The sequence below is a fragment of the Paramormyrops kingsleyae genome, chromosome 22 (assembly GCF_048594095.1).
Source record: "Paramormyrops kingsleyae isolate MSU_618 chromosome 22, PKINGS_0.4, whole genome shotgun sequence".
NCBI classification, from domain to species: domain Eukaryota; kingdom Metazoa; phylum Chordata; class Actinopteri; order Osteoglossiformes; family Mormyridae; genus Paramormyrops; species Paramormyrops kingsleyae.
Genome location: NC_132818.1, coordinates 6,480,048 through 6,504,925, shown reverse-complemented (window position 1 = coordinate 6,504,925; position 24,878 = coordinate 6,480,048). Strand labels below are relative to the sequence as shown.

The window sequence follows — 24,878 nt, the reverse complement described above, 5'->3', positions numbered from 1 at the left end:
GCACATCCCCTGTCGTCCTGGGTCTCTGAATGTTCGCAGTGCGAGCCGCTTCGAAGAGCTGCCCAACCCCTGCTTACTCCTCTCCATAGCTCTGCCTGCAGCGCCTCCTGGCCAGTAAGAAACATAAAATGCTAATCATGTCCAGCTGTCAGTTTCCCTGAAAGCAAAAAGTCACCATCATCTGGTAAGTCTTAGACAAATGGAAAGGTTTTCTTTTCTCGCATGAAAAAACATGCAAATGTTGGTGAATTCTGACAAAGCTCATCTGACGTGTCTCACGAGCAGCGAGGAGGTTTATCTGTGTCTATTATTGTGGAAGAGAGGCTGAATCTAGCAAATGGCTACGTTTCTGCCGCCTCTTTGAAAATTGAAGAAAGGAATTCCGGCTGAACGCTGCTTTGTTTTTCAGGCCGTGGAACGGCTCTTCAGTGCTCAGAGAAACAATCGGGCCTGATTCAGGCTATAGTTCTGCTCCACATGACTCTGACTTTGGCCTTTATCACCAGAACCGCCAAAATGAAATGAAACATTGGCTGTACAGGCGAGACATGCCACACTCAAATGAATCTCCAGAAGATTTTTTGATGCTGGGCCAGTGGCCCCCACCTCCATTCTGTGTGCAAATGAGATAAAGTAATATAAGATGAGATGATCTTTATTGTCCCGGCACAAGGAACAGTGAAATGTCACTTAGCAGCGCAGTCAGCCCTCCAGGACCCCATACAGATACCAGAATCTGCGGATAATTATATAAAATGCTGTAGTATTTGCATATAACAGATGCACATCCTCCCATGGACTTTAAATCATCTCTAGATTTCTTATAACACTTAATACAACATAAATGATACAATATTATTGTACTGTATTGTTTAGGAAATACTGACATGAAAAATGTTTGTCTATGTTGTTTATGTACAGAAAATGTAGACATAAAGCAAATATAAATTCACACAAACACACACACAGTCTCTGTAGTCCAAAACAAAGCAGTTATGCCATCTAGTGTTTCTAAATGGCCCGTTGTGTGCCCTGTGATGGCCTGGCATGCTGTCCAGGCTGTACCCCAACCCCGTGCCCTGTGATGGCCTGGCATGCTGTCCAGGCTGTACCCCAACCCCGTGCCCTGTGATGGCCTGGCATGCTGGCCAGGCTGTACCCCAACCCCGTGCCCTGTGATGGCCTGGCATGCTGGCCAGGCTGTACCCCAACCCCGTGCCCTGTGATGGCCTGGCATGCTGGCCAGGCTGTACCCCAACCCCGTGCCCTGTGATGGCCTGGCATGCTGTCCAGGCTGTACCCCAACCCCGTGCCCTGTGATGGCCTGGCATGCTGTCCAGGCTGTACCCCAACCCCGTGCCCTGTGATGGCCTGGCATGCTGTCCACGGTGGGCCTCAACCTTCTATCGCATGTGCTTCAGGCCCTCAATGATCCTGATGAAATTAAGCTGTTTGAAGTTGGATGGATGGAAGAATTTGAAACTTATCTGTCTGGAAATGATTAAAATACTATTTTCTGTCTTTTAGGTGCCACAGAATCACAGTTGGTGCAATATTGTCAAAATGGAGATAATCTGGAACAATAAGAAAATCCACTCAGTAACAGATGTCCTTCTAGAAGCATGTCCCGCCCACCAAACACAGACAGACCAAATTCAACAAATCATTAGTGATTTAATAGAATTGTTCCAAGACCCCCCCACCCCCTCCTTGTGGGGACCACCAGGGACCCCCCCCCCCCAAGACCTCTGACACAATTTGAACACTGGTGCCCACCCAACATACCCAAATGCACACCCCAGGATGGCACCCTAGTGATGACACTGTAACCAGTTAACGTTTCCTCAGGAGAAATGTGCTGAAGGAAGGCTTGCTTTTCTAGGAGAGGACTGGGGTCATTGTGAATGACTATACTCAGAAAAGTATGTTAGAGTATGTGAAGAGGCTAAGCAGGAGATCTGCAAATCATTATGAAAATAAATGCTTGTGCTAACTTTACTATTCTTGCATTCTTCTTCAGTTTCCAAACTGTGTTACATGGGCAAATAAGTAAAAGGTGGAATAATGTGCCCAACATTGGATCTGGTCATGTTTGGTAAAAATCAAACTGTGTTCCACGATAAGAGTGTCAGGACATGGATGAATTGCCATGAATCCTAGCTAAACACAGAATCCTGCAGGATGGTATCAGGTTGGCCCTTTTTGAGCTGGAGCCCAAACAGGAAGGTCACACTTGTAATCTAACAATGTTGAAGCAGGTTGACACAAAGATTTTGAAAACTTTGAAGCGTACCTCAAGGTTTCTCCATGGCATTGAGCATCTGATCCACTGCTATACAGGAAGCATTTGTATGGAATAAAACTTAGTGTTGCACCTTCTTTACTGATTAAATTATAAAAATGGCAAGTCGCACAATTTGTTCAAGCAAGTTCTCTTTTAATAATAATAATATTCAGGTAATATTCAACTTTCGGAGACCCCGTGAAATTTATTTCTAGCTATGGCCAGAAATGAGAAAGATTCAATCTCAAAGGTCAGGGGCGTTTTTAGCAGAAATACTTTCAAATACCAGAAAAAAATCCATTCTGCTGTTTGATTATGTTAAAAATATCGACAATTTAGATAATTACAAAATAAGGTTCAAATGTATAACTATCGGTAACTAGGAAAATGTACAGGCGTGCAATTTATTAAGGAAAACATTTACTCATTCTAAAACAAATGTTTTATCGCTAGCTGTTCTCCTGTTTGCATTTCCCAACGCAGAATACAAGAATGCAAGTCTCATTGGCTCTTTAAAAATGATACATTTAAAAGCACGGCTTACTACGTATGGCTCATTTCAACTAGCTCAGCAGGAAGTTGTCGTTCTTCCATCCGTATTGACCAATCACAGCCTAAGTAGCGAGAGCGCGTAATTCGAAAATCGCATCATTGCATCCAATAAGGAGTCGTGCGTGCCAATATTAAAATTTAAGCCAATCAAAACATAGAAATGCTCTCGTCAACGAATCATAGGATAACTCCGAGCTAGGTGGGCGGGTCTCTCCACCGACCAATGGCTTGCTAAAGTTGATGTTTAAACTTGCGCGCGGGCGGTGCTTCTTCAATTTGGGGGAGGATCCTAAAGTAGTTTCACACATGAATTTGAAAAAGTTTCGCAAGGGTCTGGAGGCAGGAGCCGGTGTCCGAAGTTGATACTCGTAGTAGCTGCTTAGCTACGTAAATTACAGGTTATTTTCGTAGAACTTTTTTGGTCTCCAGGAGGTCTTTTGCTTAGCTGTTCCCCCAAATTCGTATGATTAAACGTCATCAGTATTTTTTTATTTAGTATTAGCAAGTTGCTCAGCTCCAGCGTTTAATATAACCGACTAACTGGCTAACTCCTGAAATGAAAGCTGGCGGTAAGATTTTGTGTGCTTATTTACATTTGTTAATCTGCCTTAGATCAGACAGTTGTATTTAGTGTACTTTGTGTAATATTTTAGGTAACACTGTATAAGATACTTAGGTTTTTATCTTGGATGGAGGTTATTAGGATGGTTAACCACTGTACTATCTCAGGATAGACATTTTTCTTGTTAAAATAATAATTAATCTAGCACCGCAAGGTAATTTATAAGGTCATAACTAGCTAGTCACCGCAAAAATTCAGTGTGCTCTTATTGCCAGGCACTTACTATAATGTCCATCGACCATGGAGGGAAAATTGGGCGCCCATCCCAGTCAAGAACGATGTACCTTATGTCAAAATATATTATAGTCAAATTCTGCGGTAATTTATCCGAAATGAGATTTTTATGAATGACACACAATACATGTAAATCATTATCAAAAGGTATTGATTCTGCCCGTTGTGTAGTTTATTTTAGACTGCAGAGTGTCCTGGTTCGTCCTTGTAGTTCATATAACAGACACATTTCGGGGGGCCGTTTCTGTAAATGCGGTTGGTCCTAAACGATCAGGTAGAGCCGCATTCCTGTGTTTCTTTTAAGTCGTGTTTTGATAAACGTGGCTAGATTGTAACGTGTCTTGAGTCTATATATGCTCAGATTTTCGATGTAGAATGAAACAATTTTAATCAACAATCTTGTTCTTTCACCCGCTTTCCCAAATGTAATAAACCATATGGGATCCATTACTGACTAACAGTGTTACTGACGTGCGACTTGTGTCTCTCCTGCTCAGTGCTTCATTGCCGTTGCTCAAAATGCTTCTCTGTGCCCGTGAAGAAGAGGGTGAGGAGGCGCCCATCTGCCCTGACGCTGCTCTCCCTACCCGAGGAGGTCCTGCTCTGTGTGTTGCAGTGCCTCTCAGCCCAGGACCTGCTGGCTGTCAGAGCAGTGAGTGGCACACACTCCCGCATGCACGTGCGCACGCACACACACTCCCGCATGCACGTGCGCACGCACACACACTCCCGCATGCACGTGCGCGCACACACACACACACACTCCCGCATGCACACACGCGCGCACACACACTCTCATGCAGGCATGTGGAGGACGCGAGGTCTCCCCATATCTGTCCTAGTGAAAAGCCTCTAATTGCATTACACTTGTGTGCCAAAACAGGGCCCTTCTTTGAGTTTCACATCCATCCGCTGGGTCATGGGCTCCCAAATCTTTCAGACTATAACCCCCAAAAAGACAGCGCCAGAGACTCATGAACCCCCATTTCGCCAACGTTTGGGGGTCCCTGTGTCGGTAGATTTCTTCAACCGGGGCCATTCTGTCGTGGTACATTTATCACAATTGACTCTGGTTACAGTTGCAATGGAGTACCCCCCCCCTTACCTTTTTTAAAATTTTAGAAAACATGCTCTTCAAATCGTCTTGCCACCCCCACTGGGAGGTGCTGCTCTAAATGGTTGGGGGCTGCTGTTCCTTTTCACTCGCCCCCAGCCCTACGAGGAATATTGGGGACTGGATAAATTTTAGAAAATGCTGGACGGCCTTTTTGACTGATTGCTGTTGTGTTCGCAGGTGCATTCGCGGCTGCGTGACCTCGTCGACGGTAACTCCCGACTCTGGGCGCGAGTCAGCTTTGCCAACAGCTGGCCTTCCGCGGACACCGTCTGGCTTTTCGAGAGGTGTGTGATCCCTCTGCCTGTCCGCGCCTCCTCTGCCGGTCACGTGTTTGGACGTTTGGCTGCTTTTCCATTCATGCCTCGATGTTTCATGTTTCCTCTTGTTTCAGAGCGGCGGATAAGGGGAATTTTGAAGCAGCGGTGAAGCTCGGAATAGCCTACTTGTACAACGAAGGCCGTATGTTTTTATGTTTTTCTAAATACAGTGCTGTGTGGAAGGCTTAGACAGTCAAAGAAAATGGTTCTGTCTTGAAAAGGTTATTCATCTGGGTAGTAAGGTTATATCTGCTCTGGGGAAAAAAACTATTTAACATAAGACATTTTAACATTAACCCACTGGCATTTATGTTCTCCAAAAAGTCACTGACATCTTCTTGGATGGCTAGATGAAACCTAGCTATTACATGTATTTGTTTCAAGCTTAATTAACCAATTAATTGGTCAATTATTGATTATCCAAACAAACACTGTGCTGCAAATACTGGGAGAGGTTTTGATACTTCGACAGACAACATAGTATTACACAAAAGACGGAGATCATCCAAGTCCCATTTTCTTTGGCTGCCTGCACTTACTGTAGTTCATTGACTGTAGATCCAAGTGTCTTTTTTTTCTTGTTTTTAATACGAATCATTTTCAAATCCTTTCAGCTTCGCTGTCTGACGAGGGGCGGGCCGAGATCTGTGGCCGCAAAGCGTCCCACTTTTTCAGCCTGGCTGAGAGTCTTCGCGCCCCGACGGCCGATCCCTTCGTCTGGGTCTTCATCCGACCGCCGTGGTCCCCCTCCGGAAGCTGCTGCAAGGCCGTGGTGTTCGACCACCTGAAAGCAGAGTGCTCTTCGCAGCCTGTAAGCATCCGATTCTGGGAACACCCCTCTTCCAGCGTGCTCACCCGCACCCCTGTCCCAGACGTGTGACTCTTCATTTAGCTGCTCGCATAAACCCGTCTCATGGTGATGAGTTAATTTAAGGTCACAGCTGGCTGAGTGCGGCACCCCTGTGTTCCAGCTGCCCCCCGCCCCAACTAATAAAAACGTCCTCATTGAGTCAGCATTGGTCTTTCTCACCTCATCGTCCCAGAACGTTAGTTTAATTGCCAGGCGAGGTCATTTTAGAGTTCTGCAAAAAAAACACACTAAGTTCTGCAAAGCCCCCTAACTCAGATCTTATCCTACTTGTTATGTTGGTTTATTAAAATGGGGGGGGGGGGGGGGGGGGGTTCGCCTCACCTGTTCATTATAGTGGAATCTCACGTGGTTGTATGTTTCGTTTGTTTCTGCTGCTACACCATAGAGACTACACCATAGAGACTACACCATAGCTTATTGATTCTGCCTGGAAGGTTCCGAGTCCCTCTCCGTTTTCCTTGGAAGTCGGCAATAAGAGCTTTCGCATTTTCGCTTGGTCTGTGTGCTCTGCTGTTTCCTGCCTTGTCTTAATGGATTCTTGTTTTTTCACTCTGCAGGAGAAAAGAGGCTCTTTGCTGCATTGTCTGGCACGGGTTCTACAGTTTTTTGATGTGAGTTTGTACAGATGAGAGACGGGGAGGGGGGTTTAATGGTGGGTCATTATTGTTAAATGCTGACTGGTGATTATTTTTGTTATACGATCATCAAAGGGTTTTAATGGGCCTCCTCTTTTCTTATTGGCTGAATTGGTCATATCATTTAATAAGTGTGGGGGGGGGGGGGGGCATGATGGAGCTGTGTGTGTTTAGCCTAACGCCCCTCTCCTGCACGTGACAGGAAGAGGAGAAGCTTGTGGAGGCCCTGGACATGCTGGAGGAGTCGTCCCGACATGGCTGCTTGCAGAGCTCCTACCTGCTGTGGGAGCACCAGCGCAGGGCAGCGGTAAGACACTAAGGGGACACTTCAGGTCCCGGAAGGCTCCGTTTCAGGTCCCGGAAGGCTCCGTTTCAGGTCCCGGAAGGCTCTAAACCCCAAACTTATTCAGAACAAAAAAAAAAATGTTCTAAAACGATGATTTGTTTTTGAGATGCTGTCACTGGCAGTGTGTGTGTGTGTGTGTGTGTGTGTGTGTGTGAGCGCGCGCGGAATCTGGCATGTCTGTCTTCGTAGCTAACGTGGTGCCTGCTTGTCACCTCAGATGGCAGACCCCGGCAGGTACCTCCAGTGTCTGCGCACGCTGAGGGACTACGCGGCCAAAGGCTGCTGGGAGGCGCAGGTAAGCAGGACTTGGCCCATCTTGCGGCCTCCGTGTGATATTTTAAGCCTTCCGCAGCTATAACGCAGACTGTGTTCCTTCCTCTGCTAATGCGATCGCAGCGGCATGTTTGCGTCAGGTGCTGGGTAACGGGCCTCTTTCCTTCTTCGTTAACTGGCCGACTCGCTTGTCAGTGTGCCCACGTGGGGGTGCAGGAGCGAGGTGCAGCCATAACGGCTCACACTTCCTGCCGTGGCGGTCGCGTAAATGGCAGATCTGTCCACCCGTTCAGATAGATGAGCTCCGCTGCTCTAACAGCCTAGACAGGACGGGGAAGCCGCATCTGCGGGGAGCAGCAAAAGAACACGGACCGGTTTCACTCGGGCGATCGATGGGTGGATGAAGCGCTCAGGATGATGTGTGCTGCTGTCAGATACAGTCGTCCTCAGCGGCGTCTTGCTCGGTCCTCCTGCCCTGACTAGACAGCTTTTTAATCCAGCTGCCCCTGATATTTTCTCCCTTGGTGTCACTCCTGCAGTTTTCTTCAGTCACAGAGAGTAATGGTGCTTTGTGCCCTGCATTTAAACAGCATATTGCAGGATTTCCCAGTTCCGGTCCTGGAGGACCAGTTTACGACCCAGTTTGCTGATTGCCCTGCTCAGACATGCCTGCTGAACCAGGAATTACTGTGTAATTAGCTGATGATGAGTTTGAGCTGGAAACTCTGCAAACTGCAGAATTCTGGCTGTCCAGGACCAGAATTGAGGAACCCTGGCAAACTGAATATGAAATAATGACAGATGTTTCCCACGCCAGTACTTGCTCTGCATAGTAGCGGGAGGTTTGTCAGGTGGGGGAAGCTGACCAATCGCGGTTGGCCTCATCACCCCTTCCTCTGTCGCCCCCTACCAGCTGTCCCTGGCCAAAGCATGCAGTTCTGCAAACCCTCTAGGCCTGGACCCGCAGGCCTGCGCTGACCAGGTCGCCCAGCTCTTCCAGTCCCAGTCTGCCCAGCGTCGCCGACCCGAGGACCTACTTCGTCACGGGATCAAAGACACCATGAGGTAAGCGGGTGGAGCGTACCGGAGTGACACGCCCCCTGGTGGCCTGAAGGTGCACCTGCTGGTGATCCATGTGTTCTCTCCAGCTCGTGTCGGTGATGCTTCAGGGAAACGGTGCTTCCTCCCCGCCTGTCAGTCACCTTAGTTGGGGTGTCGGTACCTTCCTCGTATCCTGTGCCTGCCCAGTCATGTCATGAATAGCTTTTCATTGGCTGTGCACTATGTATATATTTTATAAAAAATAATAGTTTATTATTGCAAGCTTTTGAAAACACTGATGTTCTTATTCACCTCAGAATAGGGATTAAACAAACCACACAAACGATTCCATTGGGTTAGAAGCCATTGTGCACCAGTGAATGCTAATTGTTATTTTAAATGAATCTTCTGTTTTCACAACAGTCGCTCTGCCTCCTTCAGGTACATCCTGGTGGACTGGCTGGTGGAGGTGACCACCATGAAGGACTTCTCCAGCCTGGCGCTGCACGTGACAGTGGGATGTGTCGACCGCTACCTGGCACTGCACTCCGTGCCGAAAGCCCGCCTCCAGCTGCTAGGCATCGCCTGCATGGTCATCTGTACCCGGTGGGTGGTGCTTTGCCAGTTGGAAGCCTGCTGAGATCATGTCTGTCTTCTGCTGTTGTGTCTATGCATTTTCCAACCTGCTTCTCAGCAAGGTCCTGGATTATGTTCTGAACATGTACTAGTGCGTCACTTATTGATCCATATTTCCCTCAGCTTTTGAGTCCATAATGATATGAAGCAGTGTTTCCCAATCCTGTCCTCAGGGACCCGCATATTGTGGAGGGAGCAAAAATGTGGACTGTCTGGGAGGCAGCAAAAATGTGGACTGTCTGTGGGTCCCCAAAGACTAGGATGGGAAACGCTGATATAAAGCTTCAGTCCAACAGAGTCTCTCACTGTGATCTCTAGGTACATCAGCAAGGAGATTCTGACGATCCGTGAAGCTGTGTGGCTCACCGACAACACGTACAAGTACGAGGACCTCGTGAGGATGATGGGAGAGGTCATGTCTGCACTGGAGGGCAGGATGCGGGTGTGTACTGCTCTCCTGAGCTGAAAGTAAATGCTGTACTTCAGTCGGGTTGTACGAGATCCGCCAGATCCATCTGGGATTGATCAAACGGGTCTGCCTGCCTGCTTGCATGACTGATGGCTATGGTCATCACAGATGATTCCTGAAGTGGAATGAGGCAGGCGGCAGACTGAAAGCAGAGGCTCTAACGCAGCTCTTCTTCCTCAGCTAGGCGATTAACACCATGCTTAGGGATGAGTCCAGCCACTCCATCCGCTGGAGCTTGCAGGAAATCGGCCATTTTCAGACATTAGCCAGATGAAGGTTCTCTCTTTTGGCTTGGCTGTACTTCCCTCCAGAAAAGCTCTAGTTTCTGCACATCTGTGCCCATGTGCCTTGACGTGGGGGCCCTTTGTGGCCCAATAGCACATGACTCCCCCTATCTGTGTGTTGTGCTAATTACCAGCAACAGTAACTGAAAATATGCTGCTTCAGGCAGACGCGTGATGAATCTGCTCCGTCTCTTCCTCCAGACTCCCACCCTGCTGGATTACGGCGAGGTTCTGCTCTCCCTGCTGCCCCTGGAAAGGCGTAGTGCCCATCTATTCAGCTACATCTGTGAGCTCTCGCTCCTCTACACGGATCTGACCCTGCCGTCCCCGGCTCGGCTTGCCTGCGCCGCCCTGCTGCTCACGCGTGCCATGCACCACTACGGTGAGCCCGGTTGACTTTGCCGTGCAGGCAGCGAGTGTCTGCTGGGAGCCCCGCCCCTTTATGCACAGGCCCTGCCTCTTTATGCACAAGCCCCGCCCCCTGATCTGTGTGCTGTGCTCTCGCATTGCATTGCAGCTCCCGTCTGGCCCCCAAGGCTGGCCGAGCACACCGGCTTCTCCAAGCAGGACCTCATCCCCAGTGCTGTGCTGCTCTATACTAAATGGTGAGTCACATGCATGCCCCTCCCCACAGCCGCTTATAATGGGATAAGAAAGGCGGAAAATGCAAAAACATGTCTTACAAAAAGGTCAGGATGAACCTGTGAGCTGATTTCATGTTAACCTGTAATCGTTAAAGTAATATTGAAAATGACTAATTAGGTCATATCTGGGTCTCCTTTCTAAAAGTCAGAGGATCTTAGAAGGTCATTGGAAAAGGGATCAGCCAAGGTCACTCCAGAAGGTAGCTTTGAAGGTCCACGTTCCGTTCTCGGTAGCTACAGCGTGCTGGAGCAGCGGCGTCTTACAGCAGATGGCCGCCCTTTGCAGCAGTATATGGGTAGCTGTGTGGGGTGTGAGATCGAACAGACAGCATGCCGGCCTCCTGCTTCCAGGACCCCACAACCTTCTGATCTGTAGCTTGGCGTGGTCTCATTGGGCATCATGATGTCCCTATGGCTGCCCTTAGTCTCTCCGGTGCCCCTCCTTATGTGAGGAGCCGTGTGCCGCCTGCAGCCTAATGTGCTTCAGCCTTCCTGCGTCCATCCTCAGGACGCTCATTATATCTTCATCTATCAATCTGGGGCTGTTAAGAGCTTCACGCAAGGCACCGCTTTGCCGAACACGGGCTGTAACGGGGTTGGCTGTTCTGCTCACCGGCACGTTCCTCTCACCCTGGCAGCCATCTTCCCCCAGCGTAACCGCTGAAGCTGGGCAAGCCGCCCACTCGCCGGGCCAGAGCACCATATTTGGCTTCTGCCCCCCCCCCCACAGACGGCACTAGGGGCCAGTCAAACATCATTTATTAGATGCACTAAGCCCTTAATGTCTGTGCAGTATACAGCTCCTGCACTGTAAAGCCTTTATCTATCCAAACTTTCTTCCTCTAACTGGGTCTCCGGCGGCCTGGAGCAGATCGCAGGCACCCCAGGGCACGAGGCCGTGGTGCACCCTGGACGGGATGCCGGCGGATTTGTAATCAAAGTTGTGTGTATCAGTGGAAGTGGAGTGGGCGGGGGGGTGCACGTGGGTGAGTCACAGTATGTGTGGGAGGGCTGAGTCAGGGGACCGAGGGCCCCCCCCCAAACTGAGATGAAACGGCGGTAATGAACACCTTCCGTGCGCGCTTCTCCGAGTACTTCAGCCCCGAGTGTCGAGCTTGATGTCATTAATCATTTGGTCGTTTAGAGCTGTAGGTTTACAGTTGTGTGTAAGTGACACTCCGCTGTTCTCTGCACGTCTCCGATGCTCAGTTTCAGCGACGACGTCCCCACGGATTACAGACACGTGTCTCTGACGGGGGTCAAGCAGAGGTTTGAGGATGAGGCCTATCAGCAGATCAGCAAGGAGGAGGTGAGGCCCGCCGTGTCTGCAGGTCCAGGAGCACATCAGCCGACGGTTCTGGTGGAAATGAGGAATTGACGCGTTCACGAGTTCCCGCGTTGAGAGTTAATTACAGGCAGATCTCGACTTGTGTAAAACCAACATGCATGAATGTGGAGTTGCGCAAAAAATATCCTTCCAAGCCGCCTTATCTCTGACCCACACAGGTCATGGGCTTCAGAGAGCTGTGCGAAATACTGGGGATCCCCGAGCAGGAGCAGGAGCTGGGGGGTCTGGGCGGCTCGGGGCAGCCTGGAGGCCTGCACACCTTCCTGTCCTCCCCCACCAGCGACAGCAAGAGGTGTGTGTGTGTGTGTGTGCCCCCCCCCCCAGGGTCCGGCACCTTTCAGTGGGTACTGCCAGGGAACTGAAGGTGGTGCTGATGGTGACTCTTGACCTGTTTTTTTTATTTTTATTTTTCTCCCCCCCCATCCAATCAGGAGACGCAGTGAGAGCGGCACACACAGCCACAGGGGCAGCTTTGTGGCCACGCCCACGGCCGAGCTGTCCAGTCAGGAGGAGACGCTGCTGGGGGACATCCTGGAGTGGAGCCTGGACACATCCTGCTCCGGATACGAGGGAGACCAGGAGAGCGAAGGGGAGCGGGATACGGAGAGTGAGTTTAGTGGGATTTAGCTTTCCTGTTGGGAATGCCGCAATGTGTGTGTTCTGGAGCTGTTAGTCCTGCCTGCTCTGGGCATGTTAACAAGAGGGTGATTTGTGTGTGTCGCCCCCCCCCCCCCCCAGCCTTGACAGGTCTGGCCCCTGAGATCCTGCTGACGCACGAGGTTCAGCCCGCAGACTCGCGCCAGCACTGCCGCGCGGTTTCCAGCGACGAGGACAGCCTCTGCGAGTCGGACGCTGATGGGACCGGCCGGCCCAAGCACTCCGGCGAGGAGCCCCTCCCACACACCGGTGCAGAGCCTTTGTTCCGACTGGCGAGCGTCGACCTCCAAAGCTCTGGGTACTCCTCTGTGCAGAGCCCCAGTCCTTCATCCTCCTCCTGCTCTTCGCCCCCCTCCCTCATCTCCTGCACGCTCCCTAATCTGACTGCATCTTCAGTGCTGGTTTCACCAGGCTTCTGCCCCCTGATGGCCACCACCAGGGCCAAGAGCTTTGGTCGGAGGCAGGTGAAGAGGAAGAACGGGGCGGCGCACAGTGGCGGGGAAGAGGCCGCCGAGGGCTTCCTCAGCCTGTAGGGGGCGCCGTCGCGGACATCCCGGCCAGCTCCTTCGGGGACTCGCAGCACTTTCAGATCCCCACCTGCTGGGAAAGAGTGAAATTTATAGGGACACATAAAATGAACAAACTAAACTACAGAGCTTTAAGGACAACAAGGACAGACGTGTCCTTCCTGAAATCAGCCACCTGACTGAGCCCCACGTTTTTTTCCTAGTCCGCAGGGTTATTTGCTGGAGATACGTGATCCCTGAGTTCCTGTGGATTAGCGCTGATGCAGGAATGACTGGGAAATCTGGCTCTGGTGGGACTTTATCAGTGTTTTAATGCCGTATAGGCTGTTGCAACAGTCTGTCCGTGGTGCTTTCAGACGATCGATCACCTCAAGAAAAAGGCTGTAATCTTTGGTTTTAAGTATCGTGACAAATCGAAATGTTCTGTTGGTATTCTGTGGTCCGGGTGTTCAGATAAGCGCGAGCCTGAGCCCTTACGGGAGGCCAGACCAGTCAGAAGGGCTGTGAAATGTCACTTTGCGTTTCTGGTGGTTTTATTCAAGTTTGGCCCTTTGGATTTAAGGCGATAAGTGCTATCTTAATGTTTACAGTTACTTGGTGCGACAGGTTTGGGGCAGGGGGGGGGGTCTTTCGAAATCTCGAAGGCGTGGCGGAGTGCACCTTGCCGTCTGCCGGAACAGGATATCAGAGATGGACAGCTTATGTATCAGCTACATAGGCATATTACACTATGCTCTGAGAGTGGTTTACACTGTTAGCTGCCAGCTAATGGATTCTCTGCCTGCAGCTGTTTGACATGCTCTGCTTTGGATCCCCTTACTTCGCTTAATTTTAAAATTGGACCATTTAGTCGACTGGCTGTTGTAGCTGGGGGGGGGGGGGGGGGATCCACACCTCCCAGCATCTCTGACACCTGCATGTGGTTTCGTGCCCTTGATTTCCGCAAATCAATGTTTACTGTGAGGAAACTTTTGGTGGCTTTTGCTGCACTACAGCAAGCAAATACTATAAATGTCAGTGCATCCGAACACATGAGTTGACTTCATGCACTGAGGCTGTTGCTTGTGAATTTAAAAAGTACTGTATTAAAAAAAAAAACAACAACCTGTGTGGCACGGGACAGCCTGTCCGCCAAAAATCGACTGATTTGTAAATAGTTGTGCTACACAGAATGTATTGTGTAAATAATTTAATATGAGAAACTGTGACACAGCGCCTTTTACTTGAAGCCTGAGATTTTGCAGGAACCTAAAGTACAGGAACACTGCTCTGCGCTACCTGAGGATGCACTGCCTGAGTTCCTGCGGTTTTCCTCTTGTGCACGTGAAAGGTTGTGTTAATGGAGGTCTTCAGTTGGTACCCCTGCAGTCTGTAACTGGGATCTGCAAAGATGTCATTGATATACTGCCAAAGTTTAGCCAGCACATTGATGTGGATGCAGTGCTGCTGCTGCCGGAAGGTCTCGGTGCTGCTGGGAGTTCTCAGTGTGTTGAACATCCTTATCAATGCAAAGATCATTGTGGTGTGACCTACCTACAGTTCAGGTAACGACTTGAACAAGCGGCTGTATCTGACTGCCAATAAACATTTTAAAAGAGTAACCGTTTCAAAGACTGCTATTTTTTTTCTCAAGTCGTAGAAAATGATTGTGAAATGCTTATTGTGCGATACTGGGCAGCCTTCCACAATCGCTTGGCCCGGATCACAGGTATGGATACCTCTGCCTAGAAAAGCCTGCCGATCGAGCGTTTCTGATCCGGCTGGGATCCTCCAGGCGCAGCTCTGGACTTCGCCTTCCATGAGGATATCGTCACCATGATCCCTGTCACGTGCTGTTTCCATCTTCATAGTCAGAACATAAATAATTAAGGCAGCAAGTCATGAACGGTGAAATAATTTAGCTTTAACATTTCTTCCAACTTGCTGATAGTGCAATGTTTAAAGACTACTTTATTTGACATGGACTGACAGGTACGATTTGACGCACGTCTTGCCTTAATAGATAGAACATATGAGCTATCGTGAGCGCGATCACGTGAAGCCGGCCGGTGGTCACGTGATCCCTTGTTGACGCTCGTACTATTTGCACAGTGAGCGCAAGCTCTGCCTGTGCTTGGTGCAATGTCATCCTTAGGTCTGGCGTGTAAAGATCAGCAAGCAGCCCCGCGCCGTGCGCCTGTACATGCAAGGACTATTCGCTCGAATGTTTCTGTTCAAGACGAAGCCGAATGCTGGTCAACGTTGTCTCCGTAATTAGAGATTTTTCTCCATAAGTCGGCAAAGAAGTCACATTCCATGAAGTTATATCGCCAGTCACGACGCTAGAACTGCAAGGTAAGCTGCTGTTATAATATATTTTATGCTTAATCAAAAGCGGAGTCTCGATATTCAGACAAAGCGTACCTTGTCATATTTCGTTTTTTTCCCCCGAAGCCATTAGCGATGGATTGACGGGTGTTTAATCCAATCGGCGCAGGCCGGGGTGGCCATCCTACCGTGCATACACAGGGATGAGGGTACCACGTACGTGCTCCTTCGGGGAGACAAAAGGCCAAACGTTCTGCTTTTCCTTTTTACATTTAGATAATAAGTCAGTGTGCTTAGTCGTACACGGGCTATATAAATGATATTCCAAGAAGGCCTGCCGCTTTCTCTTTCTCGCGATGTTGCCTTCAATAAGTGTGCCGCTTCATAATAAAAAAACACCGCGTTGTTATAAATAAATGTAACTGCAACGCGAGAAATATTAATACGTTATCTAAAATTACCGTCGAATGACATTTATTTAAAAGGCACATTTAAAGGCAGCATGTGGAATACATCACCTGTATAAAAACAGGGTTTCTGCTTCCTGACCGACTGGCCAGTTAGTTGCGAGAAAATCGCTATTTAAACGTGTGTTAAGGGGCGATAAGATTTATTAATTCAAAGTAATCCTCTTAGGCAGCGCGACGAATGCGTTCTCTTTTCGTAAGGAAACACAAATGATTACCAGTGGAAGATGGTTACCCCCTCCAGCTCTGTCAGAACCACTTACGACTTAAAAGTTCAGGTAAATCTATCTGCCCTAAAGTCACGGAGAAAGGGGGTGGTACATTGGTCAACACGGGAGGTTTTGCCTTGAGATTTAGGCTGAATAATTTTTGACTCCTGGATCCTTCTTATACTTAGTTTCCTTTAAGCAACCGTACGTAAATGCTTACAAAGCCGCCTTTGTTCTCTGAAAGCGATCCAATGCAAATTTGCATACCTGGGTGCCTTAATTACACAGTATATCAGAAAAGTGTTGCTACATTGATTTAATGGCTTGACTTGGACTGTCCTGATGAGCTGGCCTGTGATTACCATAAGGTTAGCATTTTAAGTGGGTGACTTCAGTCTTTGATCGCACTCTGGACTGGGCAGGATGTGCCCAGCGCTGCCAGACCTGTTTGGTGACATTGCACTGTGTTTACAACTCTTCACTTTGCCTGTGGGCAGATTTGCTAAGAGTCTAGCCTTTTCCTCTCATGTTTCTTGTAGTGCCCAACATATAATTTGTGGCATATTCGCTTTTCCCTATGAGTTATTACAGAGTATTTTATTAAAATGCAGTACTGCAGATTGCAGTGATCCATCCCTCTGTCCATTCCTATATTTTCTGCTCACCTTATCCGGCCCAGGGTTGTGGCATGCTGGATAATGCTGGATCCATAATCCTTTGGGTGTCATTTGCTTTTCGGCAGGAAAACAGCCCTGGATTTTGTCCTTCTGTGGATCGGTATTTACTGAAGGTGTAAAGGCTTCTTTGTAATTTTCTCTTTTTGTGGAAATGGCACTTTTTCAGTGTTTTTTTTTCTTTTCTTTTTGATTAATAACCCATCTCTCTCCCTCTCTCTCATCTCTGAACCTGACAGACTGCGCCGCCGTGATTGTGCTCGCTGTCCGTCAGTGAGATGGCTGTTTTGCGACAGTTTGGCCTGCTGCTATGGAAGAATTACATTCAGCAGGTGGGAAAATGGAGGATTTAATCTCCAACAAACTAGATCTACAGGCAGCTTTTGTTCCTTGTCCGTGTTTTCGTTGAACTTCAGTGTGTCATCGCACAAATATGTGTTTAATTTTATTTGACAAGTAAGTTTGTTTTAAAAACACGCATGGTACCGTCGTACGTCAACTGAACCTGTAAGTGCCAAAAACATTTTTGCATTAGTATATAATGCCATTTCATTTATGGAATTTCATAAATTAGTAAATCATTAACTTCAAGGACACCATGAGCAGCACTGTATTAATATAGTCTGCCTAATCTTGATAATCAGCTCCAGTAAAGTTTAAGCACTTATAAAGCAAAATGAATGTTAAATACTCCAGTCTTTTTAGAGATGGAATTTTATGTATGTATACAAAGCACGTCTGTCCTTTCTTGTTTCCTTATCATCATCTTCCAAACCTGTATTTTTGGATTAACCTTGTTTTTTCCTCAGAAAAACACCTAGTGTTTGTACTGGCAGCTTATCGCATTATCTTTATTTTGATTTAGTGTTGCACGATGCATGATTGCATTTTCCGTCTGTGGGATACACATTGCCCAGTTCCAAAGCATGCTTTTTAATTTTTTATTTTATGATAATTTTTTTTTTTATTTTGTTGCCTGTTCCTATGAAGATGGTTTCCAGCATGCATGCATCTTTATACTGCAGAATTATATTGCAGCATATGTGCATTAGACTCGTTCTGGGAAATTTTGGCCAGCATTTCTACCCACAATGCATCCGGAGCCTATTAGTTTCATGTGGGTGACGCCGCCACTGCATCTGCAGATCATGGCAGCGCGGCTCCGATCTCAGACGCAGCCTCACCTGTACCCCTGACATTCCTCTTCTTCTGGCCTGCAGAAACGCCAGATCCTGGTGACGCTGGTAGAGGTGGCTCTTCCGCTCCTCTTTTCTGCCATTCTCATCGTGCTCCGCCAGAAAGTGCCCTCGACCAGCTACCCCAACGGCACGCATTACGAGAGCTTCTCCGTGAGCCGCCTGCCCTTCCCGCTCTCCATCGGGAGGTTCCAGTTCGCCTACGTCCCCGGGAACTCCAGCGTGGTGCGGCAGGTGGCTGAAGATGTGCAGAGGAGCCTGGGCCCAATGAGCATCCGCTCAGGTCAGTCGTCGACGCGGCGGCGGGCGGGACGGGGGGTTTGCCGTCTGCTGCGGGGTTCCTGGGGCTACGACATGGCCCCTCCCTGGCCTGACTCCGAGCGGAAGCGGGATAACGGAAGGCTCCGGAATAAGTGTTCCAAAGGCGGAATGTACAGAGTGAAAGTGTGAAACGGGGAAGGTGACTTCACAGCTTGTGGTGTGACACACTGATATTCCAGCAGCGGCAGAGTGGGCGATGCTGGGAGAATTTAGATAGGCGTGTGTGTGTGTGTGTGTGTGTGTATGCTTGTGTCCGTGCGTGTTTTTCTGTATGCATGTGTGCATGCCTGTGTGTGCATGCGTATATATACGCGCGTGCACATGTGTATGTGGGTCATGTATATGTTACACTGTGGGGACCAAATGTCCCCACAAAGTGTTAAGAACCTGCTATTTAGACCTTGTGGGGACCATTTTTTGGCCCCCACAAGGGGAAATAAGATTTTATAAAAATCTGTGACTTCAATCAAAAAACGAAAAATGCCAAAAGTTGCCTAATTAGTTTGATTACTTATGGTTAAGGTCAGGGTTTGGTAGGGGTTAAGGTTTATATTATTAGCATTAGGGTTTTGCCCATAGGAATGAATGTAGAGTCCCCAGAAAGGTAGGTGTGTGTGGAATTGGCATCTCCCCTCCATATTTCCAAAGGATATCCTCCCACAATGCTGGTCCATACTGTGGAATCAGTGATTTGCATTTGCTGTGTATAACACATGTGTGTATTGCATGGTGTCCACATTGGAGTCAGCGGCTTCCTGAGCAAACGTGTATGTTTGCTTTATTGTTAAAGCTGTCCAGCTATTGTTATGTAAGGGCTGTGTCTGAGCTGCCAGCAGGCCGTGACAGGTGATGTCCGTCCTTGGTTTGGTCCATCCTGCACAGATCCACGCCGCCGCTACCTGGCAGACCGTGAGAGCATATGGACGTCTCCGTGTGGACCTCTAATCTGCGCTCCGTCCGCAGCCTCAGCCGCTTTAACCTTTACCTGTCTGCGGCAGAGTAGAAGGCTTGCGACGGGGGCTGTCAGGGCAAAGTGTGTGTGTGTGTACGGTGACTGTGGAGGGGGGTGCATTGTGAATGTGTAGGTGTGCGCACTGCCAGGAAAAATGACTTAAAATGACGACAGCATTATGAAAAGAGGAACATGTTTGTTAGCATAAATTGATATGTAGACGTAAAAGAATGAAAATGACAGTCCAAGCAGCATTAAGGTCACCTGAGGCAGATCGAAGAAAGGGGTTAAGCGAGAGGATCAGCTAAAAATGAGAGATATAGCCAAGGGGCGTGTCTGTGAAGGTGGAGAGGCGGTGTGGGGCCGCGCGAGTGGCTGTGCGGGATTGTCATCGGCCGCATGCGGGTCTGGGTCCGCGTGGTGGGACTGCGAGGACAGGTGGCACCCGGGAGGCGAGCCTGGCTGGGCTCCGTGCCCCCGGGGGGCCGGACCGCGATCAATTCTTGCTCCAAGTGGGAGAGACTTTAGCAGCCAAGATTTATGGGCTCCTGCAAGGCAGCCGCCGGGATAAGATGCATTAAAAATGCAGTTTTAAAGGCCAGACAGAGAACACAGCACCCTTTTCTGTCCCCGTGGTGGGCTGCTGCTCCTGCGTCTGTGGAAACGAGGCAGAAAGAACGGCAGGCGGCTGTATCAGGGGGGACTCATCGCTCAACCTGTGGGGCGGGTCTCGCTCCTGCTCCCCTGTGGGGCGGGTCTCGCTCCTGCTCCCCTGTGGGGCGGGTCTCGCTCCTGCTCCCCTGTGGGCCTCAACCTGACAACAAGCTCCTCTGATAACATTTATTTGCACGTCTTTCTGGCTTGGGAATTTGACGATCCGTGCTGACTGCTATGCCCTCGGTACCCTGCTTGTTGCTCTGCTTGTGCCTCTGATCCCACAGTGTGGGGGGGGGGAGGGTGGCATGTGGTGTGGCCAACTATAGTAACGTACAGTTTAGAAAGCAGGGCCAGCCGGTCCCGGGAGCTATTGGGGTTAAAGGCCTTGCTCAAAGCGATGTATAACTGAGAGGTCGATTCGTCCTGCCAGCCTCGGGATTTGAACCAACAAGCTTCCGGTTACTGACCTAACCTGCAGAGCCCCACACTGCCAGCCCCCTTTATCTTTTTGGTTACCATCAATTAAAGGTCTTTTCTGTGAAATGCTTAAATTATATGTACCCTGGCAAACCATTAAGCATTACAGGATTAACTGGATGGTTATAATTGTTCATGGAAGCCTTATTACGATACTTTGCCGTAAGGCAAAAATTGGCCCTAGATTGCTGGAGTGACACTCAAAGCAAATGAGAGAGACATTTCTGAAATAACCGTGATTTATCACCCTTGTGCACGCGTCTGTGTTACAGTGCGAGGCTTCGAGACGGAAGAGCTCTTTGAGGAGTTTGTGAGGACGGACCCGGATTCCGGCTCTGTTCTGGCGGCCGTGGTCTTCACGCATGCCTTCTCCCAAGAGGACGAGCCCCTGCCTCTCCAGGTGAGAATGAGACCGCCGCTGCTGATTTGCTGAGTGAAGACGGCAGCTCAAAGCTTACTTTGCTGTGTCCTTAATTACCAAATGTCCCACGTGCTGGAGAGACTTGTTTGTTTAAACGATTGCCTTCAAATAGAGAGATTCCTGTGAGAGATCAGCCATTTCCATGGCCTGACCTTTATGTTTCTTGACAATTACGGCTTGCAAATAGTGAACTTCTCTGGAAATAGCTTGCTTTTGCTTCCTTGGAATATTCCAGGGTCTCTCTTTAGTGGGAGAGACTTGGTCGCAGTTAAACTCACATTCTGGTTCATTCTAACAACTGAAATCTGAGACACAAGTGGTCAAGTAAGTTGGTGACGTTGCCGTGAGCAGTGCCAACAGACACAAGACTGTACTAACTGTATCACTTACTTTTGCTCAATATCGTCTTTGTGGAAACCAGAATATCTCCATACAGCCGAAGGCAGGAATGATGAGAATGATTTTGATATGCTGCAGGAGCGCACGCAGGCACGCAAAACCAGCAACGGCAAACTTTAGGCCGATTTATTTTTCAAATGGAAAACTAGACAAACTAGATTGACTAGATAAACTTGAAAATATGAACCATCATTTAAAATTGCAGAGCTTGCTAAGTTTTGTTTGCCGTGACAGAGTATAAACGTCTTCGTGTTACTTTTTGGCGGTCTCCACCCGGCAGACTGTCGTGGTCCTCGTGATGTTACGGTTGCACGTGCGTCACATGCCTTGTCCATATTAACATTGCGCAGATCTGTTTTAAGAAGCGTCTCACAAAGCAGTAGCGTGAAATAGCTGAGTGCATAGCGTAGCATGGAAAGTGGCAGGCCCCCCTCCGCCCGCGCTGAGAGACGGGCCCCCCCTCCGCCCGCGCTCCTGGAAAATCGCAGCCTGGGCGCCTCCTCGCCTTGTCACCTGCTTCCTGTTTTCCTGCAGTCCCCCCCCCCCCTCCTTCTGCACCTCACACCCGTGGCCCCCTCCCACCCTGGTCCTTCTGTCTCCTCTCCCCAGGTCGATTATCACCTGCGCTTCAAATACAGCCCCCGCAACGCGCCGGCTCGCGAGAAGGTGGAACTGAACCCGAACAGCGACCTGGACTGGCACACCCTCAGCCTCTTCCCGCTGTTCCAGCTGCCCGGCCCCCGCGAGCAGTACGACGCCCATGGGGGCACGCCAGGTGAGCGCCGTCTCCCTGCAGCCTCGCCCGCCATTTTCTCCGTCTGTTTCTGCTGAGGGCCCAGACCACGTTTAGTTCATGTACCTAAACTGATGCTCTCACTCTCCGCCGTGTGCACAAGTGCTATCGCACACCTTTTCTAGTGTTAACACAAGCATCGGAGAGAGGGGCATGTTAGTCACCTCCGGAAAGTAAATGCGGAGAAAACGTTGCCCTGATGCACAGAATTTGTTGTAGGCAAGCAACAAAAATGCTGCTAATGTATGTATGACTGAGATTCTGGATGCAAACTCCAAAAAAGCGCTTGGTCATGTGACTTTCTAAATGCGAGTGGCCATTTGTGCAGCCGTGATCTCCATGGCAACCCTGGAACCGCATTAAAGGTCGACCTCACAGATCACGCTGTTCCACTCCCTCCCAGGGGACCCGGTCCGGCTCGTGTTCCCAGTTTCTCAATCAGGGAATGAAAACGGTCCGACTGGGGCCGTCATTAGGGGCATCAGGCCCTTCAGCGTGGGGCTGGACTGGCATTTTACAAGCAGAGGTGCTCAGACTCCCTCCTGTTGGATGTAGCCAGTCAGTTTGCATGGCGGACGTGAATAGGAGATGTTAATGTAGAAGATTGTTTATTGAAATACCACTTTTTAAAGGGGTATACTCACCATAATCTGAATTTAATATGAATGCTGTAATGCTAAATAATAATATAATATATAATAAACAATACTTTGTTTTTGTGAAAAATAGTACTTTTGCATCACAGCTGATCAGCAGCTGAATTCAGTTCCCGTTCAGGTGTCCTTCTCTTTGCTGGTTTTAGTGCCAGTGATTCATGGGAAAGCGATGATCAGAAATGCATTTTGGAAGATATATACGTCCTGGTAACACGCATGGGGATGAGACGTGTGGGTCATCCGAAGGGTCAGGCTCTGTTTGCCATGCATGTAATGCGATTTCTTCACACACGCCGGGCATCTTGTGGGGGTTAACAAAGTTAGAGCCTTTTAGTGTGGAGCGTTTTAGGGATGAAGGAGCTGGGGTTATAGAAATGGCAAAATAATGAGATTAGCTGACGCCTTGTCTCCGGTTGGGTTGTAAGAGCGCCCCCTGTTGGCTTTGGTCAGGGTACTACAGGGAGGGCTTCCTGGCGGTGCAGCATGCGGTGGACCGGGCCATCATGCGGGCATACAACCGGACGGCGGCGGACGCCCTGCTGCTCCGGACCAGCGTCTTCCTGTCCCGCTTCCCCTTCCCACCTTTCATCTACGACGTCTTCATCCTGGCCATCCAGAACCAGCTACCCCTGCTGCTGGTGCTGAGCTTCACCTACACCTCCCTGAACATCGTCCGCGCCGTGGTGCAAGAGAAGGAGAAAGAGCTCAAGGTGTCTGTCCGAGTCCGTGTCCGTGTCCGTGTCCGTGTCCGAGTCCGTATCCGTGTCCGTGTCTTTATGTCTCTGCGTCTGTATGTGTGCTTGTTTGCGTGATATTTCACTTGTTTATATTCCCCTAAAAAGATGATCTCCAGATGGCCACAGCAGAACCTACCTGTGACTTCATCAGACAGGAAGGTGTTTCGCTATCAGTTAGAAAATGAGTCCCATTGATAACAGGAATGCAAAAACAAATGCGTGTGACCGTCTGTGTGTGTGGCCAGGCGAGGCCGTCTGATGCTGCAATAAGCACAGCTCCTCGGATTCTGTTATCTGTTAATGCTTAACTAACTAGACCTGGTCTCTGTTTGTGTAGGAGCAGAGGACATTGACCCAGCGTGATGTAGACCTTTTTCCTGTCTTAATGATCACATCCTTAAACCTTGCACTCATTTTACAGTATATGGGTCATGGTGCAAGAGTTGATTTAGGCAACTGTGGCAGTGCAGTTCTCAGTACTAATCCGGAGAAATATTAAGACTGAATTTCCCATCCACATTTTCTGGTGTAGGGTTAGGCTGAATTACCCAAGATTCAGTTCAGTTCAATTTCCCTGAATTAGACTGTGGCCCAAGTGCGTGATTATAATCGAAATATATCATGATTAATGGCTTTTCTAGGCACATCCTGCTTAGTATGCTGTGAGTATTATGGGATAGCGTGTGTGACCCCGCGGTCTCTGCTCTGTTGTCAGGAATACATGAGGATGATGGGCCTGAGCAATGGTCTTCACTGGGCCGCTTGGTTCCTCATGTTCTTCCTCTTCCTCTCCATCTCCATCTTCTTCGTCACGCTGATCTTCTGTATCAAGGTGTGTGGCCGGCCGACATCCCGCCGGAACCTTCCGTTTGTGACGCGTTCCCGCAGGCCATACGGTCTCCGGTCGCCCTTAGTCTCACGGCCGCGCTCACGTCTGCCCCCCTCAGGTCAGCCCCAATGGTGCGGTGTTGAGCTACAGCGACCCTACCTTGGTCTTCGTCTTCCTGCTGTTCTTCGCCGTGGCCACCATCAGCTTCAGCTTCATGATCAGCGTGTTCTTCTCCAGAGGTGAGCGGACGCCGGCTGGGGGGGGCGCACGACGGTCCAGCTTCATCAGGGTCTGTCAGCTCATCAGAAGGTTACGGCACTTTTCCACAGAGCCGTGCCACCAATTGGCACTCTTCCCTGTACAATATGCGAGTCGTACCTGAGCCGTAACCACGGTGACTAAGTCCTGCTGGAAGCGTGACCAAACTGAGCTGGTTGCTTCACCACCATCTGATTGGGCGAAATGCACGGAGATACCAGTGTTCTGCACATGGATTTTTTTGAAGGAAAAAGTGTATACTCCATGTATTATTCTTTAATAGTGTCACACATCATGATGTATTGATTAATTCCTGATAACTTGGAACTTCCAACCAACTACAAATTTCCAACCTTCTACATAAAAAGGTGCTTATCAAACAGTTGAATGGAATGGATTCGTAATGCAAATTCACCGAGCGAATGCAAATTCACCACGCCGGCCTTCTGCAATGGATAACTAGCGAGCTTGAGTCGTGCTGTAACTAGTCTCTTTGTGGTACGGCTCAGGTACAGCCTGAGACTCAAGTGTCAGGGTGGTGGGTAGTGCGGCGTAAAAAACAGTGCAAAAGGAAATGGGCTTGGTTACGTCTGCGCCGGTGAAAGCTGCGGGCTGGAGGCCTCTGGGTCTGCCTGGTCGGTTATCGCTCCGCACGCACGCAGGCTCAG

At 49.3% G+C, this 24,878-nt stretch overlaps 2 protein-coding genes across 4 annotated transcripts in view; both read left to right on the top strand.

Annotated features, from left to right (window-relative positions):
• Positions 1–3,108: 3,108 nt before the first annotated feature.
• Positions 3,109–14,458, top strand: ccnf (cyclin F). 2 transcript variants are annotated; one of them, XM_023810654.2, is made up of 17 exons: positions 3,109–3,405; positions 4,190–4,344; positions 4,987–5,093; positions 5,201–5,268; positions 5,741–5,937; positions 6,555–6,608; positions 6,835–6,939; positions 7,196–7,273; positions 8,165–8,316; positions 8,734–8,898; positions 9,247–9,370; positions 9,883–10,063; positions 10,199–10,286; positions 11,535–11,634; positions 11,832–11,965; positions 12,105–12,280; positions 12,412–14,458. In XM_023810654.2, the coding sequence occupies exons 1-17, from the start codon at positions 3,393–3,395 to the stop codon at positions 12,861–12,863; spliced, it is 2,349 nt and encodes a 782-aa protein (XP_023666422.1). In that variant the 5' UTR covers positions 3,109–3,392; the 3' UTR covers positions 12,864–14,458. The 2 variants fall into 2 exon arrangements, with proteins under 2 accessions (XP_023666422.1, XP_023666421.1); XM_023810653.2 differs by having other exon boundaries at positions 8,716–8,898.
• Positions 14,459–14,914: 456 nt separating this feature from the next.
• Positions 14,915–24,878, top strand: part of abca3b (ATP-binding cassette, sub-family A (ABC1), member 3b) — a 28,892-nt gene continuing 18,928 nt past the window's right edge. Inside the window, exons 1-8 of one of the 2 annotated variants that reach the window (XM_023810628.2) lie at positions 14,915–15,191; positions 16,754–16,846; positions 17,735–17,993; positions 20,390–20,517; positions 21,547–21,712; positions 22,837–23,096; positions 23,839–23,955; positions 24,071–24,191. In XM_023810628.2, coding sequence (XP_023666396.2) covers positions 16,793–16,846; positions 17,735–17,993; positions 20,390–20,517; positions 21,547–21,712; positions 22,837–23,096; positions 23,839–23,955; positions 24,071–24,191 — 1,105 coding nt within the window. In that variant the 5' untranslated portion in view covers positions 14,915–15,191; positions 16,754–16,792. Of the gene's footprint in view, positions 15,192–16,608; positions 16,631–16,753; positions 16,847–17,734; positions 17,994–20,389; positions 20,518–21,546; positions 21,713–22,836; positions 23,097–23,838; positions 23,956–24,070; positions 24,192–24,878 lie in introns of those variants that run through there. The other variant, XM_023810630.2, reaches the window with a different exon arrangement.